The sequence below is a fragment of the Notolepis coatsorum genome (assembly GCF_963971535.1).
Source record: "Notolepis coatsorum genome assembly, chromosome: 2".
Lineage (NCBI taxonomy): Eukaryota > Metazoa > Chordata > Actinopteri > Aulopiformes > Paralepididae > Notolepis > Notolepis coatsorum.
In genome coordinates this window covers 53,010,164-53,034,671 of record NC_140166.1, presented here as the reverse complement: position 1 = coordinate 53,034,671, position 24,508 = coordinate 53,010,164, and the positions used below count along the sequence as shown (strand labels likewise).

The following is a 24,508-nucleotide window of genomic DNA, read 5'->3' as shown; positions in this document are numbered from 1 at the left end:
TCTAGTCTTCTTATCAAGTCACTGATGACCTGCTCTAGTCTTCTTATCAAGACACTGATGACCTGCTCTAGTCTTCTTATCAAGACACTGATGACCTGCTCTAGTCTTCTTATCAAGACACTGATGACCTGCTCTAGTCTTCTTATCAAGACACTGATGACCTGCTCTAGTCTTCTTATCAAGACACTGATGACCTGCTCTAGTCTTCTTATCAAGACACTGATGACCTGCTCTAGTCTTCTTATCAAGTCACTGATGACCTGCTCTAGTCTTCTTATCAAGTCACTGATGACCTGCTCTAGTCTTCTTATCAAGTCACTGATGACCTGCTCTAGTCTTCTTATCAAGTCACTGATGACCTCTAGTCTTCTTATCATGTCACTGATGACCTGCTCTAGTCTTCTTATCAAGTCACTGATGACCTGCTCTAGTCTTCTTATCAAGACACTGATGACCTGCTCTAGTCTTCTTATCAAGACACTGATGACCTGCTCTAGTCTTCTTATCAAGTCACTGATGACCTGCTCTAGTCTTCTTATCAAGACACTGATGACAGTCTTCTTATCAAGATACTGATGACCTGCTCTAGTCTTCTTATCAAGTCACTGATGACCTGCTCTAGTCTTCTTATCAAGACACTGATGACCTGCTCTAGTCTTCTTATCAAGACACTGATGACCTGCTCTAGTCTTCTTATCAAGACACTGATGACCTGCTCTAGTCTTCTTATCAAGACACTGATGACCTGCTCTAGTCTTCTTATCAAGACACTGATGACCTGCTCTAGTCTTCTTATCAAGACACTGATGACCTGCTCTAGTCTTCTTATCAAGTCACTGATGACCTGCTCTAGTCTTCTTATCAAGTCACTGATGACCTGCTCTAGTCTTCTTATCAAGACACTGATGACCTGCTCTAGTCTTCTTATCAAGACACTGATGACCTGCTCTAGTCTTCTTATCAAGACACTGATGACCTGCTCTAGTCTTCTTATCAAGACACTGATGACCTGCTCTAGTCTTCTTATCAAGTCACTGATGACCTGCTCTAGTCTTATCAAGGCACTGATGACCTGCTCTAGTCTTCTTATCAAGACACTGATGACCTGCTCTAGTCTTCTTATCAAGTCACTGATGACCTGCTCTAGTCTTCTTATCAAGACACTGATGACCTGCTCTAGTCTTCTTATCAAGACACTGATGACCTGCTCTAGTCTTCTTATCAAGTCACTGATGACCTGCTCTAGTCTTATCAAGTCACTGATGACCTGCTCTAGTCTTCTTATCAAGACACTGATGACCTGCTCTAGTCTTCTTATCAAGACACTGATGACCTGCTCTAGTCTTCTTATCAAGACACTGATGACCTGCTCTAGTCTTCTTATCAAGACACTGATGACCTGCTCTAGTCTTCTTATCAAGACACTGATGACCTCTAGTCTTCTTATCAAGTCACTGATGACCTGCTCTAGTCTTCTTATCAAGTCACTGATGACCTGCTCTAGTCTTCTTATCAAGTCACTGATGACCTGCTCTAGTCTTCTTATCAAGACACTGATGACCTGCTCTAGTCTTCTTATCAAGTCACTGATGACCTGCTCTAGTCTTATCAAGACACTGATGACCTGCTCTAGTCTTCTTATCAAGTCACTGATGACCTGCTCTAGTCTTCTTATCAAGAAACTGATGACCTGCTCTAGTCTTCTTATCAAGACACTGATGACCTGCTCTAGTCTTCTTATCAAGACACTGATGACCTGCTCTAGTCTTCTTATCAAGACACTGATGACCTGCTCTAGTCTTCTTATCAAGACACTGATGACCTGCTCTAGTCTTCTTATGAAGACACTGATGACCTGCTCTAGTCTTCTTATCAAGACACTGATGACCTGCTCTAGTCTTCTTATCAAGACACTGATGACCTGCTCTAGTCTTCTTATCAAGACACTGATGACCTGCTCTAGTCTTCTTATCAAGTCACTGATGACCTGCTCTAGTCTTATCAAGACACTGATGACCTGCTCTAGTCTTCTTATCAAGTCACTGATGACCTGCTCTAGTCTTCTTATCAAGAAACTGATGACCTGCTCTAGTCTTCTTATCAAGACACTGATGACCTGCTCTAGTCTTCTTATCAAGACACTGATGACCTGCTCTAGTCTTCTTATCAAGACACTGATGACCTGCTCTAGTCTTCTTATCAAGTCACTGATGACCTGCTCTAGTCTTATCAAGTCACTGATGACCTGCTCTAGTCTTCTTATCAAGACACTGATGACCTGCTCTAGTCTTCTTATCAAGACACTGATGACCTGCTCTAGTCTTCTTATCAAGTCACTGATGACCTGCTCTAGTCTTCTTATCAAGACACTGATGACCTGCTCTAGTCTTCTTATCAAGTCACTGATGACCTGCTCTAGTCTTCTTATCAAGACACTGATGACCTGCTCTAGTCTTCTTATCAAGTCACTGATGACCTGCTCTAGTCTTCTTATCAAGTCACTGATGACCTGCTCTAGTCTTCTTATCAAGACACTGATGACCTGCTCTAGTCTTCTTATCAAGACACTGATGACCTGCTCTAGTCTTCTTATCAAGACACTGATGACCTGCTCTAGTCTTCTTATCAAGAAACTGATGACCTGCTCTAGTCTTCTTATCAAGACACTGATGACCTGCTCTAGTCTTCTTATCAAGACACTGATGACCTGCTCTAGTCTTCTTATCAAGACACTGATGACCTGCTCTAGTCTTCTTATCAAGTCACTGATGACCTGCTCTAGTCTTATCAAGTCACTGATGACCTGCTCTAGTCTTCTTATCAAGACACTGATGACCTGCTCTAGTCTTCTTATCAAGTCACTGATGACCTGCTCTAGTCTTCTTATCAAGACACTGATGACCTGCTCTAGTCTTCTTATCAAGACACTGATGACCTGCTCTAGTCTTCTTATCAAGACACTGATGACCTGCTCTAGTCTTCTTATCAAGACACTGATGACCTCTAGTCTTCTTATCAAGTCACTGATGACCTGCTCTAGTCTTCTTATCAAGTCACTGATGACCTGCTCTAGTCTTCTTATCAAGTCACTGATGACCTGCTCTAGTCTTCTTATCAAGACACTGATGACCTGCTCTAGTCTTCTTATCAAGTCACTGATGACCTGCTCTAGTCTTCTTATCAAGACACTGATGACCTGCTCTAGTCTTCTTATCAAGTCACTGATGACCTGCTCTAGTCTTATCAAGACACTGATGACCTGCTCTAGTCTTCTTATCAAGTCACTGATGACCTGCTCTAGTCTTCTTATCAAGAAACTGATGACCTGCTCTAGTCTTCTTATCAAGACACTGATGACCTGCTCTAGTCTTCTTATCAAGACACTGATGACCTGCTCTAGTCTTCTTATCAAGACACTGATGACCTGCTCTAGTCTTCTTATCAAGACACTGATGACCTGCTCTAGTCTTCTTATGAAGACACTGATGACCTGCTCTAGTCTTCTTATCAAGACACTGATGACCTGCTCTAGTCTTCTTATCAAGACACTGATGACCTGCTCTAGTCTTCTTATCAAGACACTGATGACCTGCTCTAGTCTTCTTATCAAGACACTGATGACCTGCTCTAGTCTTCTTATCAAGACACTGATGACCTGCTCTAGTCTTCTTATCAAGTCACTGATGACCTGCTCTAGTCTTCTTATCAAGTCACTGATGACCTGCTCTAGTCTTCTTATCAAGACACTGATGACCTGCTCTAGTCTTCTTATCAAGACAATGATGACCTGCTCTAGTCTTCTTATCAAGACACTGATGACCTGCTCTAGTCTTCTTATCAAGACACTGATGACCTGCTCTAGTCTTCTTATCAAGTCACTGATGACCTGCTCTAGTCTTCTTATCAAGTCACTGATGACCTGCTCTAGTCTTCTTATCAAGTCACTGATGACCTCTAGTCTTCTTATCATGTCACTGATGACCTGCTCTAGTCTTCTTATCAAGTCACTGATGACCTGCTCTAGTCTTCTTATCAAGACACTGATGACCTGCTCTAGTCTTCTTATCAAGACACTGATGACCTGCTCTAGTCTTCTTATCAAGTCACTGATGACCTGCTCTAGTCTTCTTATCAAGACACTGATGACCTGCTCTAGTCTTCTTATCAAGATACTGATGACCTGCTCTAGTCTTCTTATCAAGTCACTGATGACCTGCTCTAGTCTTCTTATCAAGACACTGATGACCTGCTCTAGTCTTCTTATCAAGACACTGATGACCTGCTCTAGTCTTCTTATCAAGACACTGATGACCTGCTCTAGTCTTCTTATCAAGACACTGATGACCTGCTCTAGTCTTCTTATCAAGACACTGATGACCTGCTCTAGTCTTCTTATCAAGTCACTGATGACCTGCTCTAGTCTTCTTATCAAGTCACTGATGACCTGCTCTAGTCTTCTTATCAAGACACTGATGACCTGCTCTAGTCTTCTTATCAAGACACTGATGACCTGCTCTAGTCTTCTTATCAAGACACTGATGACCTGCTCTAGTCTTCTTATCAAGACACTGATGACCTGCTCTAGTCTTCTTATCAAGTCACTGATGACCTGCTCTAGTCTTATCAAGTCACTGATGACCTGCTCTAGTCTTCTTATCAAGACACTGATGACCTGCTCTAGTCTTCTTATCAAGTCACTGATGACCTGCTCTAGTCTTCTTATCAAGACACTGATGACCTGCTCTAGTCTTCTTATCAAGACACTGATGACCTGCTCTAGTCTTCTTATCAAGTCACTGATGACCTGCTCTAGTCTTATCAAGTCACTGATGACCTGCTCTAGTCTTCTTATCAAGACACTGATGACCTGCTCTAGTCTTCTTATCAAGTCACTGATGACCTGCTCTAGTCTTCTTATCAAGACACTGGTGACCTGCTCTAGTCTTCTTATCAAGACACTGATGACCTGCTCTAGTCTTCTTATCAAGACACTGATGACCTGCTCTAGTCTTCTTATCAAGACACTGATGACCTCTAGTCTTCTTATCAAGTCACTGATGACCTGCTCTAGTCTTCTTATCAAGTCACTGATGACCTGCTCTAGTCTTCTTATCAAGTCACTGATGACCTGCTCTAGTCTTCTTATCAAGACACTGATGACCTGCTCTAGTCTTCTTATCAAGTCACTGATGACCTGCTCTAGTCTTATCAAGACACTGATGACCTGCTCTAGTCTTCTTATCAAGTCACTGATGACCTGCTCTAGTCTTCTTATCAAGAAACTGATGACCTGCTCTAGTCTTCTTATCAAGACACTGATGACCTGCTCTAGTCTTCTTATCAAGACACTGATGACCTGCTCTAGTCTTCTTATCAAGACACTGATGACCTGCTCTAGTCTTCTTATCAAGACACTGATGACCTGCTCTAGTCTTCTTATCAAGACACTGATGACCTGCTCTAGTCTTCTTATGAAGACACTGATGACCTGCTCTAGTCTTCTTATCAAGACACTGATGACCTGCTCTAGTCTTCTTATCAAGTCACTGATGACCTGCTCTAGTCTTCTTATCAAGTCACTGATGACCTGCTCTAGTCTTCTTATCAAGTCACTGATGACCTGCTCTAGTCTTCTTATCAAGTCACTGATGACCTGCTCTAGTCTTCTTATCAAGTCACTGATGACCTGCTCTAGTCTTCTTATCAAGACACTGATGACCTGCTCTAGTCTTCTTATCAAGTCACTGATGACCTGCTCTAGTCTTCTTATCAAGTCACTGATGACCTCTAGTCTTCTTATCAAGACAATGATGACCTGCTCTAGTCTTCTTATCAAGACACTGATGACCTGCTCTAGTCTTCTTATCAAGACACTGATGACCTCTAGTCTTATCAAGACACTGATGACCTGCTCTAGTCTTATCAAGTCACTGATGACCTGCTCTAGTCTTCTTATCAAGTCACTGATGACCTGCTCTAGTCTTCTTATCAAGTCACTGATGACCTGCTCTAGTCTTCTTATCAAGACACTGATGACCTGCTCTAGTCTTCTTATCAAGACACTGATGACCTGCTCTAGTCTTCTTATCAAGACACTGATGACCTGCTCTAGTCTTCTTATCAAGACACTGATGACCTGCTCTAGTCTTCTTATCAAGACACTGATGACCTGCTCTAGTCTTCTTATCAAGACACTGATGACCTGCTCTAGTCTTCTTATCAAGACACTGATGACCTGCTCTAGTCTTCTTATCAAGACACTGATGACCTGCTCTAGTCTTCTTATCAAGACACTGATGACCTGCTCTAGTCTTCTTATCAAGTCACTGATGACCTGCTCTAGTCTTCTTATCAAGACACTGATGACCTGCTCTAGTCTTCTTATCAAGTCACTGATGACCTGCTCTAGTCTTCTTATCAAGTCACTGATGACCTGCTCTAGTCTTCTTATCAAGTCACTGATGACCTGCTCTAGTCTTCTTATCAAGACACTGATGACCTGCTCTAGTCTTATCAAGTCACTGATGACCTGCTCTAGTCTTCTTATCAAGTCACTGATGACCTGCTCTAGTCTTCTTATCAAGACACTGATGACCTGCTCTAGTCTTCTTATCAAGTCACTGATGACCTGCTCTAGTCTTCTTATCATGTCACTGATGACCTGCTCTAGTCTTCTTATCAAGACACTGATGACCTGCTCTAGTCTTCTTATCAAGACACTGATGACCTGCTCTAGTCTTCTTATCAAGACACTGATGACCTGCTCTAGTCTTCTTATCAAGTCACTGATGACCTGCTCTAGTCTTCTTATCAAGACACTGATGACCTGCTCTAGTCTTCTTATCAAGTCACTGATGACCTGCTCTAGTCTTCTTATCAAGACACTGATGACCTGCTCTAGTCTTCTTATCAAGACACTGATGACCTGCTCTAGTCTTCTTATCAAGACACTGATGACCTGCTCTAGTCTTCTTATCAAGTCACTGATGACCTGCTCTAGTCTTCTTATCAAGTCACTGATTACCTGCTCTAGTCTTCTTATCAAGACACTGATGACCTGCTCTAGTCTTCTTATCAAGACACTGATGACCTGCTCTAGTCTTCTTATCAAGTCACTGATGACCTGCTCTAGTCTTCTTATCAAGACACTGATGACCTGCTCTAGTCTTCTTATCAAGTCACTGATGACCTGCTGCAGGGATGCTGCAAATGTCTGACCCTACACTTTGACCGCTCTGGTGAAATGTCTGACCCTACACTTTGACCGCTCTGGTGAAATGTCTGACCCTACACTTTGACCCCTCTGGTGAAATGTCTGACCCTACACTTTGACCCCTCTGGTGAAATGTCTGACCCTACACTTTGACCCCTCTGGTGAAATGTCTGACCCTACACTTTGACCCCCTCTGGTGAAATGTCTGACCCTACACTTTGACCCCCTTTGGTGAAATGAGTGTAGGTGTGTGTGTCCCGGGAATATGCAAATAAATAAATTCCTAACTACACTGTGCGTGTAATATGCCAATTCAATCATTTAACCCTTTCACTACCACTACCACCAACTGGTTATCCCTTTCACTGCGACGATACAGCAGGTTAACCCTTTCACTGCCACACGTCAAAGGGTTAACCATTCCACTACCACACGACAGACGGTTAACCCTTTCACTACCACACGAGACTGTTAACCCTTTCACTGCCACACTACAAAGTGTTAACCCCTTCACTACCACACTGCAGCAGGTTAACCATTTCACTGCCACACGACAAAGGGTTAACCCTTGCACAACCACACCACAGAAGGTTAACCCTTTCACTACCACACTGCAGACGGTTAACCCTTTCACTACCACACTACATACGGTTAACCCTTGCACAACCACACTACATACGGTTAACCCTTTCACTACCACACTACAGACGGTTAACCGTCGGTAGTGTGGTAGTGAAAGGGTTAACCTTCTGTAGTGTGGTAGTGAAAGAGTTAAGTTCCTAAAGAAACAATGTTGTATCGCCGTCTACCTGCTGAGGACCCTTTCTCCGTGGCAACCCCTGCCTCTCCTGGCATCAGTCAGCTTCTTGTTGGCGCTGAGAGCGTCCCAGACCTTGGAGCCGTGGATGCAGCAGTCGAGAGCGGTCTCGCCCTCTCTGTTCCTCACGTTGACGTCCGCTCCTCGGGACAGAAACAGCCTGGGGAGGGACAGCACAGGGAGGGTGTGAGGCTGAGGTCAGAGAAGAGCCACCACTGGTCCACCAGGAAAGGTGGCTGAAAGTACTGGTTCTGCGCTAGAAAAGAGGTCTCATTTTTTTTTCACTTTTCCACCAGACCTTTTTTCCTTCGATTTTAAACACTTTGGTTGGCATTCAGTATTCAGCGTATTCTGATATTCTGTCTCGGCAATATGACTGATAACTAGGTCATGTGACTCTATAGCTAGAAGGGCTGTCCGTTTATCGCGTTAATTAAATTAATTAATTACACAGCAAATTATCGCGCTATGAAAATTAACTCAAAATTAATAAAAAAAGAAAGAAAGATTTTTTTTATTTTTTTTTATCGCATTCATTCCATAAGAACGTAGAATACACATTTACAGACTTTTTTTTTTTTAATATGGTCCATTTGCATGTTCTTGGTATCTGATTCTAGGGACATCTATGGATCTCAGGGAATGTATTCCCAGTGTCAGAAATACTGTGTCCGTTACTAGGCTTGAGTAAATTGTAATGAACCAAATGAGAATATCAATTAAATTTGTTTTATCTTTAACACATTGAGTGCCACGGACGCATTTTGTCGTTAGTTCATGCCGACCTTTGAGTGCCCCCGACGCTATATAACGTTTGTTTGTCTTCTTTTTTTTTTATTGTCGATTTGAATTCATATTTCATCAATCGAGCCTCGGGTTAGTGCTGCAGAGTCTCTCTGAGCTCAATTGGGAAGATACCGCCCCCTATCGTCTCTCCCTGTGTAACTGCACCGCATTACTTTACACTGACGAAGGGGGGGTGGCCAGTTTCCTCATTTTACTTTTCCCTCAAGCCAACTGAAGAATCCATTGTGCTCGCCGGCCCGGAAAACGCGCGGATTATGTATTTACAGTACCCAACACTGTAATCAATAAGCGTGATCGATATTTGGAATGGCGATCAGGAATTGGAATAATCTTTTTGGAGAACATCTGATCTCAGGTAAGGAATTTATTTTACCAGTCTTAGGATAATCAGAGCTATTTTCACCTATATACAAGCGTTTGCCCTATGCGTGTGTGTGTGGCTGTGATCGCTGATGAGGAAATGAGAGAATCGATTTTTCAGCCCGCCTCTCTAGCGTGCATAAGTACACATATACTATCGATAATCTAGCGTTTATTTGAAAACGATTCATAAATAGGCCGAAAAATGACAACGTGTTTGTGTATGCCAGAATATTCCAGTAAATGCCTGTTATCACGGAATCTATATATTTTCCTTGAAAACGAGGGCTTTTCAAAATGCTATAAAATGGAAATGAACCGATTAAAAAAACAATCCGTTTCGACAATGTTGACTGCAAACAAGTCATTGATAAGCGACGGGCAGATTAGACGCATAGCCAGAGATTATGCGTTCACAACGCTATCATTAAAGTGGGTGGTGGCATTTAACCATGCTTACAAAAAAAGAGGTAGGGGCCGCACTCGGAATATCGTTGTTTTTATTTTTATGCACAAGTTGTTATAGCGCACAAAACGTTTTCAGCCATCCGGCCTTCATCAGTGTGCAAATGACAAACACAACTTAAATAGGCTGTACTTGACAACATACAGGTGGGAACAATCGGCAATCAGTCAACAGGCTAGGTTGACGTCATGATTAGTAGCAGGGCTAGATTGACAGGTAGATATCATCACAGTATCACATAAATGTGTATGATGGCTATGTATGAAAACAACAAATTGATACATATTACAATACAATATTTTCAGACCTGTATGGAATAAAAAAGACAGTACATTGGGGGTAGGGGTAGGGGTGGACGGTATGGTCTAAAATTTATATCACAGTATAATTTGAAGCATAGACGGTAACGGTATATATCACGGTATCAGTGTTTCCGTTAGAATTTTTTTTTTTGCCTGATAGGCAGGCTATATAAATAATGACATCCTCAAGGCATGTAGATTTATAATATTTTAACTTAAAACTAGGCTACTTGTGCGTATACAGTCATTATATTCCAAATAAAATAAGTCCCGAGTCGAGACTCCGTGCTGTCCCAACCAATCCCAATAGTATGCAACTGCAGAGCCGCAGAGTAGGGGCGCTTTCAGGTCCGGTCGCGTGTATCACTTCCGCAACGGATTTCATTGGATTTCGGTTTCCGGGTTCGCCTGATTGGCCGCGACAGCCACGTGACACGCCCCCGCGGCAGTGTCAGAGGCGGCAGCGGCAAGGCACCGCTACACGCTGCTGTGTTTCACTGCCGCTTTCCCACTTCAACGCCAGAGCAATATTGTCGCGCATTAAGTTTAATAATATTGTCGCGTTGTGGAAAGCAGGCTTTCCAGAGCGTAGATTTCAGTGTGTATCATTTAATCATTTATCATTTAACATTTGAAAGGCATACATTGTTGTCATACAGAAGTACAGAATACTTTTATCCAAAATGCTTCTTTATTGTTGCGTTGTGGAAAGCAGGATGAGAGAGCGTAGATTTCAGTGTGTATCATTTAATCATTCATCATTTGAAAGGCATACATTGTTGTCATACAGAAGTACAGAATACTTTTATCCAAAATGCTTCTTACTGTTACTGTTAGAGACTGTGCTAGACAAATGAATGACTAATTCGGTCAGAAATAGCGTAACTAATAACGCTAGTAAGCACTGCTTATATGCTTATTATGTCTGCGGGGTACAGTAAACGTTTCTCCCGGTACATTCTGAAGAGCACACCGCTGTATGTTGGAGAACCAGCGGTCTTCCGCTCCTCCTCACTCGAGTGAGAGCAAAGCCGTGCGAGGGGGGCGGCACCTCGGCACAGCTCAGCCCTGTGTGACACGAGCAGGAAGGAGGAGATGGGAGTCCTTCCAATCGGAATATGTTGTTTCTTTACACATATGTTGGATTATGAATATGTCTTTAAAAAATAACTTTTTCCAGTTTGCACATATCTATTATCTATGACTAATTCTATCTACTGGTTAAAAATGCCAGGAACTGAAATTGAAACTTGCTGTGCGCCGGTGATATGTGTTTATTATGAAATGACAATTGCGTGTTGACACGCCCACTGCGCGAAGCCTCCTAAATAACTTTTTCCAGTTTGCACATATCTATTATCTATGACTAATTCTATCTATTTGTAGGGGAAAATGCGAGTGAAATAGTTGCGCTGTGGTTACATGACGTCATTGCTATTTTAGAGCTGCTCTACCGGTTACAAGGTATAGGCAAAATCCATACCGTAGAGCAAATTCATACCGTTTATACCATATACCGTTTATACCATCCACCCCTAATTGGGGGTATCAGGTTGTTAGACCGTTCATTAAACAGTGTACTCGTTTTTTGCTCATACAGTAGATAACTTTGGATAGCACCTAAAGGAGTGGAGCTCATATAGTAGATAACTTTAGGATAGCACCTACAGGAATGGAGCCAAAATGGACTCTTCATTCATCCCAGATGGAATACATAGATTTGAGCCGATGTCAATACAATATACAATATACAATTTACAAATCTGTATGGAACAAAAAACAGTACATTGGGGGTATCAGGTTGTTTAGACCGTTCATTAATCAGTGTACTAGTTTTTGTTTATACAGTAGATAACTTATGATAGCTAAAGGAATGGAGTCAAATTGAACTCCTCATTCATCCCAACTGGATACATAGATTTGAGCCGATGAATCCATACACATTCCCGTTGCAAAAGAAGTTGTTCATGGTTGCCACCCCTTCTATTAAGGAAAACCATCTCTAGACCTATGCACTTGAGGTCATTAATTTTATGATCCATTTCGTTAAAATGTTGTGCCACAGGGGAATTAATGTCAGTCCGCTTTATATTGCTTCTGTGTTCGTTCAATCTGATTTTTAATTTGCGGGATGTCTGTCCAATATAGTATTTTTTACATGGGCAGAATAATAGATATATTATGTGTGTGGAATTACATGTTATTAGCGAACTGATCTTGTAATTCTTCCCGGTGTGGGAGTCGTGAAATGTGTTTGTTTTGATCATGTGGCTGCAAGATGTGCATGATCTACATGGGAAGCTTCCATGAATGAAAGGCTCTGGCTTTGAATACGAGTCCGCTCTAAATTTAACCATGCTTAACCATGTTAATGGCCGGCACTGAAAGTGTTAACTGTGAATAAGGGATGCCGCGATCACGTTTTTGCCACCGATACCGATCACCGATCGTCTTGAGCCATATCGGCCGATACCGATCCGATATCGATCGTTTTTGGTTTTATATAATAAAAATAAAAAAGTAACCCTTTCTCTGCCACGCTTATATCCATCCTTATACCGTCCTCTGCCAGCTCTATTTGTCTATGGAGATGTTCCGCTTCTTTGCAGGGCTATAACTTTTTAAATTGTATTGCTAAATTGACATTACTATGGCCCATTCAACGTCAAGTATCTATCGTTTAGGATGTAGCAACGTTCTACTTTTTCATTCACATATTCATACTAAAATACGGTCTAAAGTATAAATATGTTTTTATCGTTTTCTGCAGCATTCTGCAGAACGTGAGTTATAACCCTAAATACATATATTAGATAATCAAATGTAGTTTGATACCGATTGACGTCAGATAAAAAATTTCAATTGTACAAGGTCCTACACGTCATGCCTCATCATCTGCTGGTGACGGGAGGGGGGGGGGGGGGGTTTATAAGTCCGTGGCCGACGTTAAATAATTTATTTAGTATGGGTGATATGTTGATCGGAGCAGTGTGTATGTTTAATAATAATCAAACGTGCTGAAACTCACCGCAGCTTCCTCGTAGCGTTGGGCGATCAGCGTGGAGCAGAAAGTTCGCTATTATGGGATGTTTATATAAATGGATCCATTTCCAGGTTGTATACTACTATATACGTCCAAATCATGTTGTTTATCGAGTTATTGGCAACGGATCGCTATCCAGTGTATCAAGCTGGAGTCCCGCTAGCGATAGCGAGTGGCCGGACGAAATATGGGTGAGCACCACTTCCGGCGCGTCACTTCCGGTTTTGGCGATTCGCCGATCGGCCACCAGATGGCGGGCTTGAACCGTTGGAGAGTTGAGAGGAGATCAACAGCAAGTCTCAAGTCTCCGTGGGTGAAATATGATTGCCATGACAGATTTTTGAAATATTGATCTCAAAGACGCTGTACGACGTCATTGGCAGATTACGCATGGCGAGGATTGCATGGTTGTCGTTCAACAAAAAAAAGAAAGAAAAAAGTATAATATTTAAAAACAAAAAAAATTATTTGGGCTGTGGGGGGTGCTTAATGTCTGAAGGAGTCGACTGAAGGCTTCTTGTCCTCTGCAAAAGCATGCAATTGGTATTGGATGGATACATCTTGATATTTGTCTAGTCTAGTGTGTTCATTAGATGGGTGAAATCCTCTTTCAGTGCCTCTGTGCCTGTTTTCGTAGGCAGTTAGCTTCTGGTATGCGTGCCATTAGCGTTAGCCACGCTTCTAGGCCTCTTTTCTTTTGGAAAGAATGAAAAAAATAATATATATACATATATTATAATATATATATATATATATATGTTTTATATATATTCGACTAAGAGGTTGGCCAGTCGACTACGGCTCCTTTCGACCGATTAGTCGACTAATCGACTAATAGGGGTCAGCCCTACCCAGGACTAGTTAACCCTTTCACTACCACACCACCAAAGGGTTAACCATGGGCGGGGCTAGGGGGTGGCTACTTGGGCTCAAGCCCCAAATGTTTTCTGAAAAGCCCAGAATCTATTTAAAAAATAATAATAATAACATTTATAATATATATATTTTTTTTTTACAATTAATCATTGTTACATGAAAATATGTTTGCACCAGATTTAGCAGAAGCTAATTTCCATCTGTAGTCTATCCAGCTGCTAACTGTATTTGAGTGAGTTAAGTCTTGGTGTTATGGTAGACTCAGACCTAAGCTTTAAATCACAATCAACAAGTTGACAAAAACATAATTCTTCCACCCCCCCCCCCCCCCCCCATCCACCCCTGTCCTCGTGAGTTAACTGGCGCCATATGCTGTTGGCCGGCTGCCTCTGATGCGCGTCGGTGGGGGCCCCTTAGACTGCTTCACTACCAAATTCCTGTACCCGAGTCTCCCATGCCCCCCCCCCTCCCTCCACTCCGTCCTCCCTCCAGTTCACCAGGCGCGATCCATCTTGTTTCGACACGGTGTGAATGCAGCCGACTATCGCGCATACAGTGTCTCAGGCCTCCTGTAATGATGACATGTGTCAACAAATGTACATGTCTGTTGAATTTATGCTGTGCCATTGTTACTGTAAAAATGTAATGATTGTGTTGTTGTTAATATTATTAATGAGACGTTGAGCTGTATGTGTGTGTCACGAATTTCCCCAAGGGGATTAATAAAGGAATATCTTATCTTATCTTATCTTATCTTTTAGCTAAAGTACGGCCATTTATAAATCATAAGGACGCTGAAAACCAGATCCATGCCTTTATCTCAAGCCGACTCGACTACTGTAATGCACTCTTAAAAAATACACATACACGTAACATTAAAAAACTTGAATGTTACGGTTTCTCCTCATCTGCACTATCTTGGATGCAAACTTATTTAGCAAACCGGAAACAAATAGTTTTTTTTAATGGGAGTTACTCAGAAGTTAAAACGGTAAGGTGTGGAGTACCCCAAGGAAGTTGCCTTGGGCCTTTGCTCTACACCATATTTACAAATGACATGCCTCTTGTCCTAAATAAGTCCTATATTTCTATGTATGCGGATGATTCAACGATTTACACATCAGCCTCAACAGCCAATGAATTAAATACGGTTCTAAAGGCAGAGTTGCAATCAGTGATGGAATGGATAAAGAATAACAAACTAGTTCTAAACATATCAAAGACAAGTAGCATCATTTTCGGTTCAAACCATACTCTAAGAACGAACCCAGTCTTGAAACTTTTGATAAGTGATGTGGTAATTAATCAAGTCCAGGAGACTAAACTCCTAGGGGTAACATTAGACAGTAAATTGTCATGGTCACACCATATAAACAATATAGTAGTGAAAATGGGAAGAGGGATTTCTGTTGTTAAAAGATGTGCTCATTTGTTACCACTAAATTCTATCAAACAGGTAATTCAAGCTCTGGTTTTGTCAAATCTTGACTATTGTCCTGCAGTATGGTCGAATGTAACAACGAATAAACTGAAAAAATTACAAATGGTACAAAACAAAGCAGCACGTATAGCGCTTCGCTGTGAGTACAGAACTAATGTTGCAGCGATGCACAGTTGTTTAACTTGGTTACTTGTCAAACATAAATTACTCTGCTCACTCCTTGTATTCACTAGGAATATTCTTGTTACAAAGATCCCCTCAATTTTATATAACAATTTATCAATAAGTCTTGACAGACACAACCATTCCACCAGACATGCTTCTGCACGAGGTTTTACACTTCCAAAAGTGAGGTCGAATGCAATGAAGCGAACTGTCATGTTCCGTGGTATGCAGGAATGGAACTCTCTTCCCAGACATGTTAAGCAGGAGAATAGTAAATGCCGTTTCAAAATCGTGGTAAAACAACATTTTCAACCAAAGAAATTGACATTCCCTAATAGATAGTGTGTACGTAAATGAAAATGTATGTGTCTGATATTTTTATCTTGTATTATGAATTTGATTAGGGTTTTTATTGTTGTTTTAATTGTCTGTATGACATGTAAATGTTGTGAGTGTATAAGGGTTTTTATTGTTGTTTTAATGGTCTGTATGTCATGTAAATGGTATGAGTGTATAAGGGTTTTTATTGTTGTTTTAATTGTCTGTATGACATGTAAATGTTGTGAGTGTATACGTCTGTAACTGTATTTTATGTGTTATGGACCCCAGGAAGAATAGCCCCAGCACTGCTGTGGCTAATGGGGATCCAAATAAACTTAAACTTAAACTTAAACTCCTTACCAGCCTCCCGAAAAAATACGATGATAACTATTTTATTGCAATGCACTATTGCATTATTTTATTCTATTTTACTAACTATTTTATTGCACTGCACTATTTTACTTTGTATCAGTGATAATCAAACCGTAAACAAAGACGCATATTAACACTTTCAGCGCCAGATGGCGCCGTTTACTGTTACTGTTGAAAGGCCAGCGCCTTTTAACATGGGGATAGGTGGCTGTGTTTGCAGGCCTAAAGCTATATTATATATTATAGCTATGGATCTAATAATATAGTCGATTGTCATTGAGTTTCTTCCGGTCAAGATGCAAAAAACAGAAATTTTTTCCATCCATACATTTCCGTTTTATACCGTCGTGAATATGAGTGTAGTTTCAGGGTGGTCTGGTATCATTTCCAAAATGACAGACACCAAGCCACATCGTTTCAAATGGAGTGCAATAGCGGCCGCAAGGTGTTAGGCGGCGGTATTGGACTTTTGAGATCTCAGACCCATCCCCAGTGATAACACAGGCTGCCGGCATGTCTTTATGAATGGAAATATCGATTAAAAGAAACAACGATGAAAACCCGACTATACTCTGGTTTTCGGGGGTCCTGGCGCTCAACGTTCGGCGAGTTAACCCTAATATGAAAAACGATGTGATTTAATGTGCTATGTCTTACCTTGACTTTGTCTATTTTGCTGCTATCTATTTTATGCTTTATGTCTGCACTTTATGCATTGCTCTTGATCTGCCAATGTTGTGCTCATTTTATGTCTGTCTTTTTGTACTGCTGTGAAGCACTTTGAGCTGCAATTCTTGTATGAAAGGTGCTATACAAACAGTGTATTATTATTATTATTATAAATTATTATAGTTTGCTTCATTAATTAAAGGGTGTGAATTTAAGTGTTCTCTAGTGCCTTTTGTCCGCTTTAAGGTGGTGGTATAAGTTAAAGGTTGTGGTGTCGAAGTAAAAAAAATCCTATCTGGGCTAAGCCCCGGATCACCTACAATCCTAAATCCGCCCCTGGGGTTAACCCTTTCACTGTGACAATACCGAAGGTTAACCCCTTCACTGCCGAACGACAAAGGGTTAACCCTTTCACAACCACACTACAGAAGGTTAACCCTTTCACTACCACACTACCAAAGGGTTAACCCTTTCACTGCGACAATACAGAAGGTTAACCCTTTTACTGCTACATGACAAAGGGTTAACCCGTTCACAATCACACTACAGAAGGTTAACCCTTTCACTACCACACTACAGAAGGATAAACTTCTGTAGTGTGATAGTGAAAGGTTAACCTTCTGTAGTGTGGTAGTGAAAGGTTAACATTCTGTAGTGTGGTAGTGAAAGGTTAACCTTCTGTAGTGTGGTAGTGAAAGGTTAACCTTCTGTAGTGTGGTAGTGAAAGGGTTAACCGTCTGTAGTGTGGTAGTGAAAGGTTAACCTTCTGTAGTGTGGTAGTGAAAGGTTAACCTTCTTTATTACATGGCGTTTTCACATTCGCCGAAATGCTTGCTTGTAATTGGTCAATAGCGCTCGTCAGAGGTCCGTTATTACTCGATAACGGACCTCTGCCGAACAATAATGACCGCTGTGCGCAGCTGTAGCAATCAAGCCCACTGTCATCAGTGCAATCAGACCACAGACCTGCCGGCTGCCGGCCCGGCGATGACGGCGGGAGCGACAGAACAGAACTGCGTCTGCATTTGATCTCGTCTTGTCGATGGTGTAAAATGAATTAGGTATATTGTTAGTAAGTTAGCCATGTAATAAGCGGGATAATGTATAGCCTATACTCGGTCATTGTCGCAAAATAATTGACCTTCACTGACGTTTAAAACACCTCGGCGAGGCGCCTCGGTATTCTAAACTCTGTGTCGGTCAATTATTTTGCGACAATGACCTCGTAGCTATACATTATCCCTTACGTAGTGTGGTAGTGAAAGGGTTAACCGTCTGTACTGTGGTAGTGAAAGGGTTAATAAGTGACGTACGAGGAACGGGACCCAGGCTTGTGTCCTCCACACTAATCTAGTTGGGTCCACGTTAGGGATGATGTGTCCTCCCATGGGCCGCAGACTCACGTCACACTCTCCAGCCGGTTCTCTCTGGCGGCGATGTGGAGCGGGGAGTCCCCGTGGATGTTGACGGCATGTAGGTCACCCCGGGCGTCCAGCAGGGCCTGGGCCACGTCGTCGCAACCTGAAAGGGCCGCCCAGTGCAGGCAGACATTCTCCTCCTGGAAAGAGGACAACTCAACAGGTCAACTTGGGAGACAAAATCCAAGATATGGAATAGTATAGGAATGCTTTATTCATCATCCCAAGGGAAATGTGGCACTACAGTACAAAATACAAATCGCTCACAGTCAACATTTAGGTAGGCAAAAACAAACGAATAAGAATAAAAATAAGCCTAAGAATTAAATACGGTCCGGGATATACATTTCCTATGTTACATTCTAATCTAAAATATACAGCAGAAATAGGCAGACATATACAGTAAGTGTAAAATTGTACTATGTCGGTTTAAAAAGTTAAAGTGAAAGTCCAGGAAGATAGTACTGTGATGCAGTGAGGCACAGTGATGCATTGTAAAGTCTGATGGCTGTCAGAATGAAGAACTGAATGTGCCGTTCAGTGCTACGTCTTTGGAGTGTTAGGCTGCGTCCCAATTCTCCCCTTGGCCCTACGGCTTGGCCCTACCTCTCGTCTTGGAGTGCCCTTGATGGGAGTCACCCTTCAGAGCGGAGCCACAAGGGGTGAATTGCACTATGAAATGGGACAGCACTAAGCACTCAGTGGCCGACAGCGTAATAACGCAACACACCCACACGCTGACTGTTTACATTACTTACAGGCAGCTTACATCAGAAGGACCATGAAGCTTGCTCTGCATACTAGGGGTGTAACGGTACGTGTATTCGTCCCGCGAATTTACGGTACGGCCATCACGGTGCGGTACGCGCGCCATACGACGAATACACGTCAGCGCAAACACACCAGTCGCACATGCGAGAACAGCACGCGGCACACCGTCACAGTCGGGATACAGACTGTTTTTTGTGTGTGAGAGAGAGGGGGGGGGTGATTACTCAGCCCTCCTAACGTTTTCTTTCCCCTATTATTTCATGCACACTTTATTCATTGTTTTAAATTATGATTTTCTTTTAAGTTATTTTGTGCATCACTCTGTTTTGAATTTAATGCCAATTTGCAATGCATGAGGGTCATCCTTTTGTGTTAAATGGCTGCATAAAGCAAGCATTTGTTGACTCGCATGTTGATAAGAGTATTAAAACTTGGAACTTGAAAAATATCTGTTTAAGGTAGGAAAAAAAGCGATTAATTTGCGAGTTAACTATGGACAATCATGCGATTAATCGAGTTAAATATTTTAATCGATTGACAGCACTAATAATAATATATATGTCTCAAAGGTTATATTGAGAACTTGCTAAAACTGCAGCACCAACTCCATGTTAGATCAAGAACGTATAATATATTGGCTAAAGTTATACATTTTTAAAGACAGCTGATATTCCCCCTCTGCGAAGTTATAAATACCTATTTATTATTCAGTGAAGGCTACTGCTTTACTAGTCAAAGTGAAAACGCAACACAAACCTCTGTACTGTTCCTATAAGTCCCAACGGCAAGAGGTGAGAGTTGGGTTAAAATAACATTATGCATCCCACGAGACCCCGCTCGTCAAGAGTGCTGACCTGGCCCGACTGCGCCCCGTGCGGGGGGGGGGGGGGACAGCCTAATTATTTATTCATTTGACAGGGACAGTGCATATTAATGAACATTGCTGAAAATAATGCCAGTCGGCCAAAAGGCTCGTTTTCATCTGCAGTCCCTGGCCAGATGTTACAACAGGCTCCCTAGAAGTCAAAAGGTAAGGATGATAAAAGAGATGGTGCAAGCAGCAACTCATAAATATGTATTGATAAAATTGCCGTGTTACATTTGAGAATGTTAATACAGCTTAAGCAAATATTAGTTGAAGCAAGCAGGCAGTAGCCAAGAAAACACATAGTACATGAAGCAAGCAGGCAGTAGCCAAAAAGGGGTGTGTGTGTGTGTGTGTATGTGTATGTGTATGTGTGTGTGTGTGTGTGTGTGTGCGCGTGCGTGCGTTAGGGCTGAGACCAAACGTTCAAACCTTCGTTCGTTACGTTGGCATTCGAATTCTAAATCAATCAATAAAAAAAATAGAAAAAAAAACTTCAAAGCAACTGCAACACAACATCGACAAAGCAACAGTGTTTTAGACACTCTGCCTTTATGCTTCTGCAACATCGACGCGCAAAGTTAGTTTAACTAAAGTTAGTTTAGGTTCGTGTTAACGTTAGATAATGTACAAAATAAACGTATTTCCGGTGATTTTAGACGTCGCTCTTTTATTTTGAAAACCCCCGACCAGAAGTGTTATAGTGTCTGTTGCTAGCAGCTTAACTTTCTGTGCTTTTCGAGCTAACGTTACCGTAACAACGTCCAAGCAACACAGTCTACAAGACCCTCTAAAACAACCGCGCTGAAATCGCGCCGATGTTGTGTTGCAGTTGCTCTGAAGTTTCTGTAGCATGCAGAGGCCTTGACAAGTAAAATGTGGAAGCAGGACTTTTTTTTCTCCATGCGTTTCATTCAATCCAATCCAAAGGGGTGCAGTACCATCCGGAGCGACGATAGGGGGCGGTATTTTCCCTGTTCGAGTTCAGACAGATCCCCACTGGTAACGTGAGGCTAGATGAACAGGGCGGTATTTTCCCTGTTCGAGTTCAGACAGATCCCCCACTGGTAACGTGAGGCTAGATTGATGAAAAATGAATGGAAATCGATAATAAAAGAAAATAACGATTAAAAACGAGATCGCTCGTCGGCTGGCACTCAACGGTTGGCATGAACTAACGAGAAATCTCGTCGCTGGCACTCAAAGTGTTAATGTATGTGTGTGTGTGTGTGTGTGTGTGTGTGTGTGTGTGTGTGTGTGTGTGTGTGTGTGTGTGTGTGTGTGTGTGTGCGCGTGTGCGTGTGTGTGTGTGTGTGTGTGTGTGTGTGTGTGTGTGTTACAGTACAGTAGGGTGAGCAGCAGGACTCCCGGGCTGACCTTGTCTCTGATGTGAACATCAGCGCCTCTGGCCAGCAGCAGTTGGACCAGCGCTCTGTGCTTGTACTCGATGGCCCAGGTGACAGCAGTCCATCCACCACCGTCCTGCAACCAGACACAGGCAGCTACAACACAGACCTTCACCTCCACGAGCACATGCTGAGAGTGGAGTATACACATATACACATAGTAGGGATGTGCATGACTGGCCAAAATCATACTGTTCTCAACACTTCCAGTGCCGTTCACGGATTAACACGTTTCTGGATCGTTATTTCTTTTATTCGCTATTCCCATTGATAATTCATCGGGCAGCCTGTGCAGGCTGTCCTGAATGGGTCTGAGATCGCAAACGTCCGATAGCGCCGCTGTAACTGAGGGGTACAATTCCCTGACTGTATTGATAAGTATGGTATCATTAAACCACTACCGCTTTATGTACTTTAACTACTGGCCATACAGTACACGATATCTAAATATGATGAACACTTTCCCACCATGAAACCAGGTCCACACAAAGGTAATAATCAAATATTTAATATATAGCAAAGGGTACATATAATATTCACCATTACGTTTATGATTTGAATGCACTTGTAAGGCAAATGAGTACTCGTAGGCAAATCAACACTGAATGTCCAATCTCTGGTTACGCAGGAAGCAAGTATACAACCTGGCTCTTAGGGAATTATAACGATGGCACACTTAATGATTATAGCTGGATATACTGTAGGGGTCCTCCCGGTTGTAGGCCGGTAGGGGGGGTAAGAGAGCCGTCGGCAGTATCCCGTCTGGTCAACGATGTCTAGGGAGACTTCACGTACAGAAGACAGTGCAGTAGAATCTTGATCCACAGATGAATACACCTTGGCTCTCTTGTAGGCTGTAGCTGTAGCTCCACAGTGAAGAAGAAGCGAGGCGACCTCAGTCTGGTCTGAGCGCCGTCTCACCTTGACTCCTTTCGGGGTAGATCCAACACTCACCGGTGTTGGCGATTATCCGCTCCACAAATCAAAGTACCAAAGCAAATATATATTCCATGCCGCATAGGGCTCAGCAGTCGTCGGGTAGGTAATCCAATGTACAGGTCCACTCGGTCCTCGCCTAGAACTCCTCGGATGAAAGCACCACGTGTGGTCTGCCCAACCTGGTTAAGACTCTAGATAACACGAGGAAGCGATGGGGGTGCTGCTCACTTTAGAACTCTAACCGCACGATGCACCATACATAATAGACTATTATTACTTAATAGAAATACGGTGCCAAACTCTGGCAATTCAGCTATTAATTCGCACAAGGCCTCAATGCTATTCTAAGGCCAAACAGGCCATACTACACCGCACGCGGTATCGTGGGGTGAGGCTTCACGTTCTGTTACTTAGTTGGGTAGAAGACGAAGGGATAAGAGGAATTCTACATTTACTTGCGCCCTATTTATATGCACGGTGAACAAATAGTGCCACTCTCCTTTCGGTAGCCGTATTCCTGCGCAGAGCCGGGGCTAGTTGGGACATGTCTCGTCGGTACCATTGAACTTGGCTCCAAGGGGCTTGTCTCCTGGCGCCAGGTCCTTGTCCAATAAGAGAATTAACTATTATGGGCTTGTAGACTAAAGGGATATTCCGTGTATATGTACAAGGAATATACAAGGGATATCAAACGATATACAAATACTATTCAATATATATCCATAAATAAATATATATATTCGGTTTAATCTGATCCTTCACAACAGCCGCCTATTTTATCTCGTTCTTTACCTCTACTCTGATATTTTTTATTCTCTATATTTTAGTGTAATTTCTATTACCCTGCCTGTAACTCCCCTCCCCCGTGCTGCTGTTCTTAGGTATATTCTATTGAAATCTTTCAAAAATGTTCTTATGTATCCCAGTTGCTATTGCATGTATTGTACATATGTGACTAGCCGTGGATAGGAGGGACTTGTTGAGGCAACGTCAAATTTCATTTTTTTACATATTGTGAAAGTACAGATTCATACCTTAAAAATAAGCCATCACTTGAACATTTTGGTGGGATACTTTTCAAGCTACATCCTATGAATCATGGTAATATCAGAAAACACATTCAGAGATGAATGGCCTTTGAACTTTGTGGAGAGGTTCACACCTGTGAGTTAATCAACTACAACCCTACCCAGAATGCATTGTATTCCATGGCCCCCCTCTCTCTATGGGGTTAACACCTTGCGTCAAGCTCTTTTGTTATGTCAATTTGTTGGAAGCCTCACATAAGCCATGTAATGTTGGGGGTCAAGGTATTGGCTGAACCAGGAAGGAAAGGCTACATCAAAATAAAATGGGGGACCCTGATGAAGTTTCAAGATTTTATTATCATTTAAAATAACACGAGAAAATTTGATTAATTTGAGTTGAATTGTGGGACAAATCAAAAGACACAAATAGTGTATTGATCCAAAAAGGTTTTTGGTCTATAAATACTATCTGCTATACTAAAATATACTATACTATGCTACTATACTCTACTATAATATACTATATTAGTTTTAAATAGACAATAATAATAACTTACCCGTGGATGAAGAGGAAAGCTTCACGGCAGATTTGTACAGCCCCGAAGAAGTAGTGCGTGTAGGCGCGTTGCCTTTTTTTGGAAATCGATTTATTTCGACCAAAAGCCTGGAGCTGAGCCATAATAATCAAATCTTTATGATCCTCTTCGAGATTCAACTCCCACAAAGCTCATTACATTAACTTTATTAACAGATTGCAGAATGGGTATACAGTACAGCTCAATACACACAATTGTTAAGAGGATGCAGACCAGAGAAAGACTTTAGTCTTGTTTACATCAGGGTCCCTCATTTTCAATTAATCAGGATGGATGGTGGATGGTGTGTGTGTGTCGCTATAAGTGAAAACAACAACAACCTCTCTCGCTCCGATGAAAAGGAAGCATTGGTATCACTCCGTTTCCCTATTAAATGAATTTACTTCTTATGCCATTAGGTTGCAATAAATGCACTCTAACTAAATTCGTTCGCTCATAAAATTTGTGACATTCTAAATGTGTTTGAATGGTGTTTAATTTAATGACACCCGCCGACTCGCGTTTTATGACGGCTGCCTTTTTTTTAATCTTTTTTATTTAGACACTGCATTTGTCACAAGTTACGTTGCTTATAACTTATAACTTATAACATTAAGATAGTGTATTAACATTGTTATTCTCTCTCTAAGAAAG

General features: G+C 41.9%; 1 protein-coding gene across 2 annotated transcripts in view; it reads right to left on the bottom strand.

The window, feature by feature from the left end:
• The window catches only part of ehmt1a (euchromatic histone-lysine N-methyltransferase 1a), a 160,376-nt gene that overhangs the window by 75,737 nt on the left and 60,131 nt on the right, over positions 1–24,508 (bottom strand). For both annotated transcript variants that reach the window (XM_084309159.1, XM_084309160.1), the window contains exons 14-16: positions 21,284–21,388; positions 18,256–18,410; positions 8,023–8,190 (exon numbers count right to left, since the gene is read on the bottom strand). In XM_084309159.1, coding sequence (XP_084165285.1) covers positions 8,023–8,190; positions 18,256–18,410; positions 21,284–21,388 — 428 coding nt within the window. The remainder of the gene's footprint in view (positions 1–8,022; positions 8,191–18,255; positions 18,411–21,283; positions 21,389–24,508) is intronic.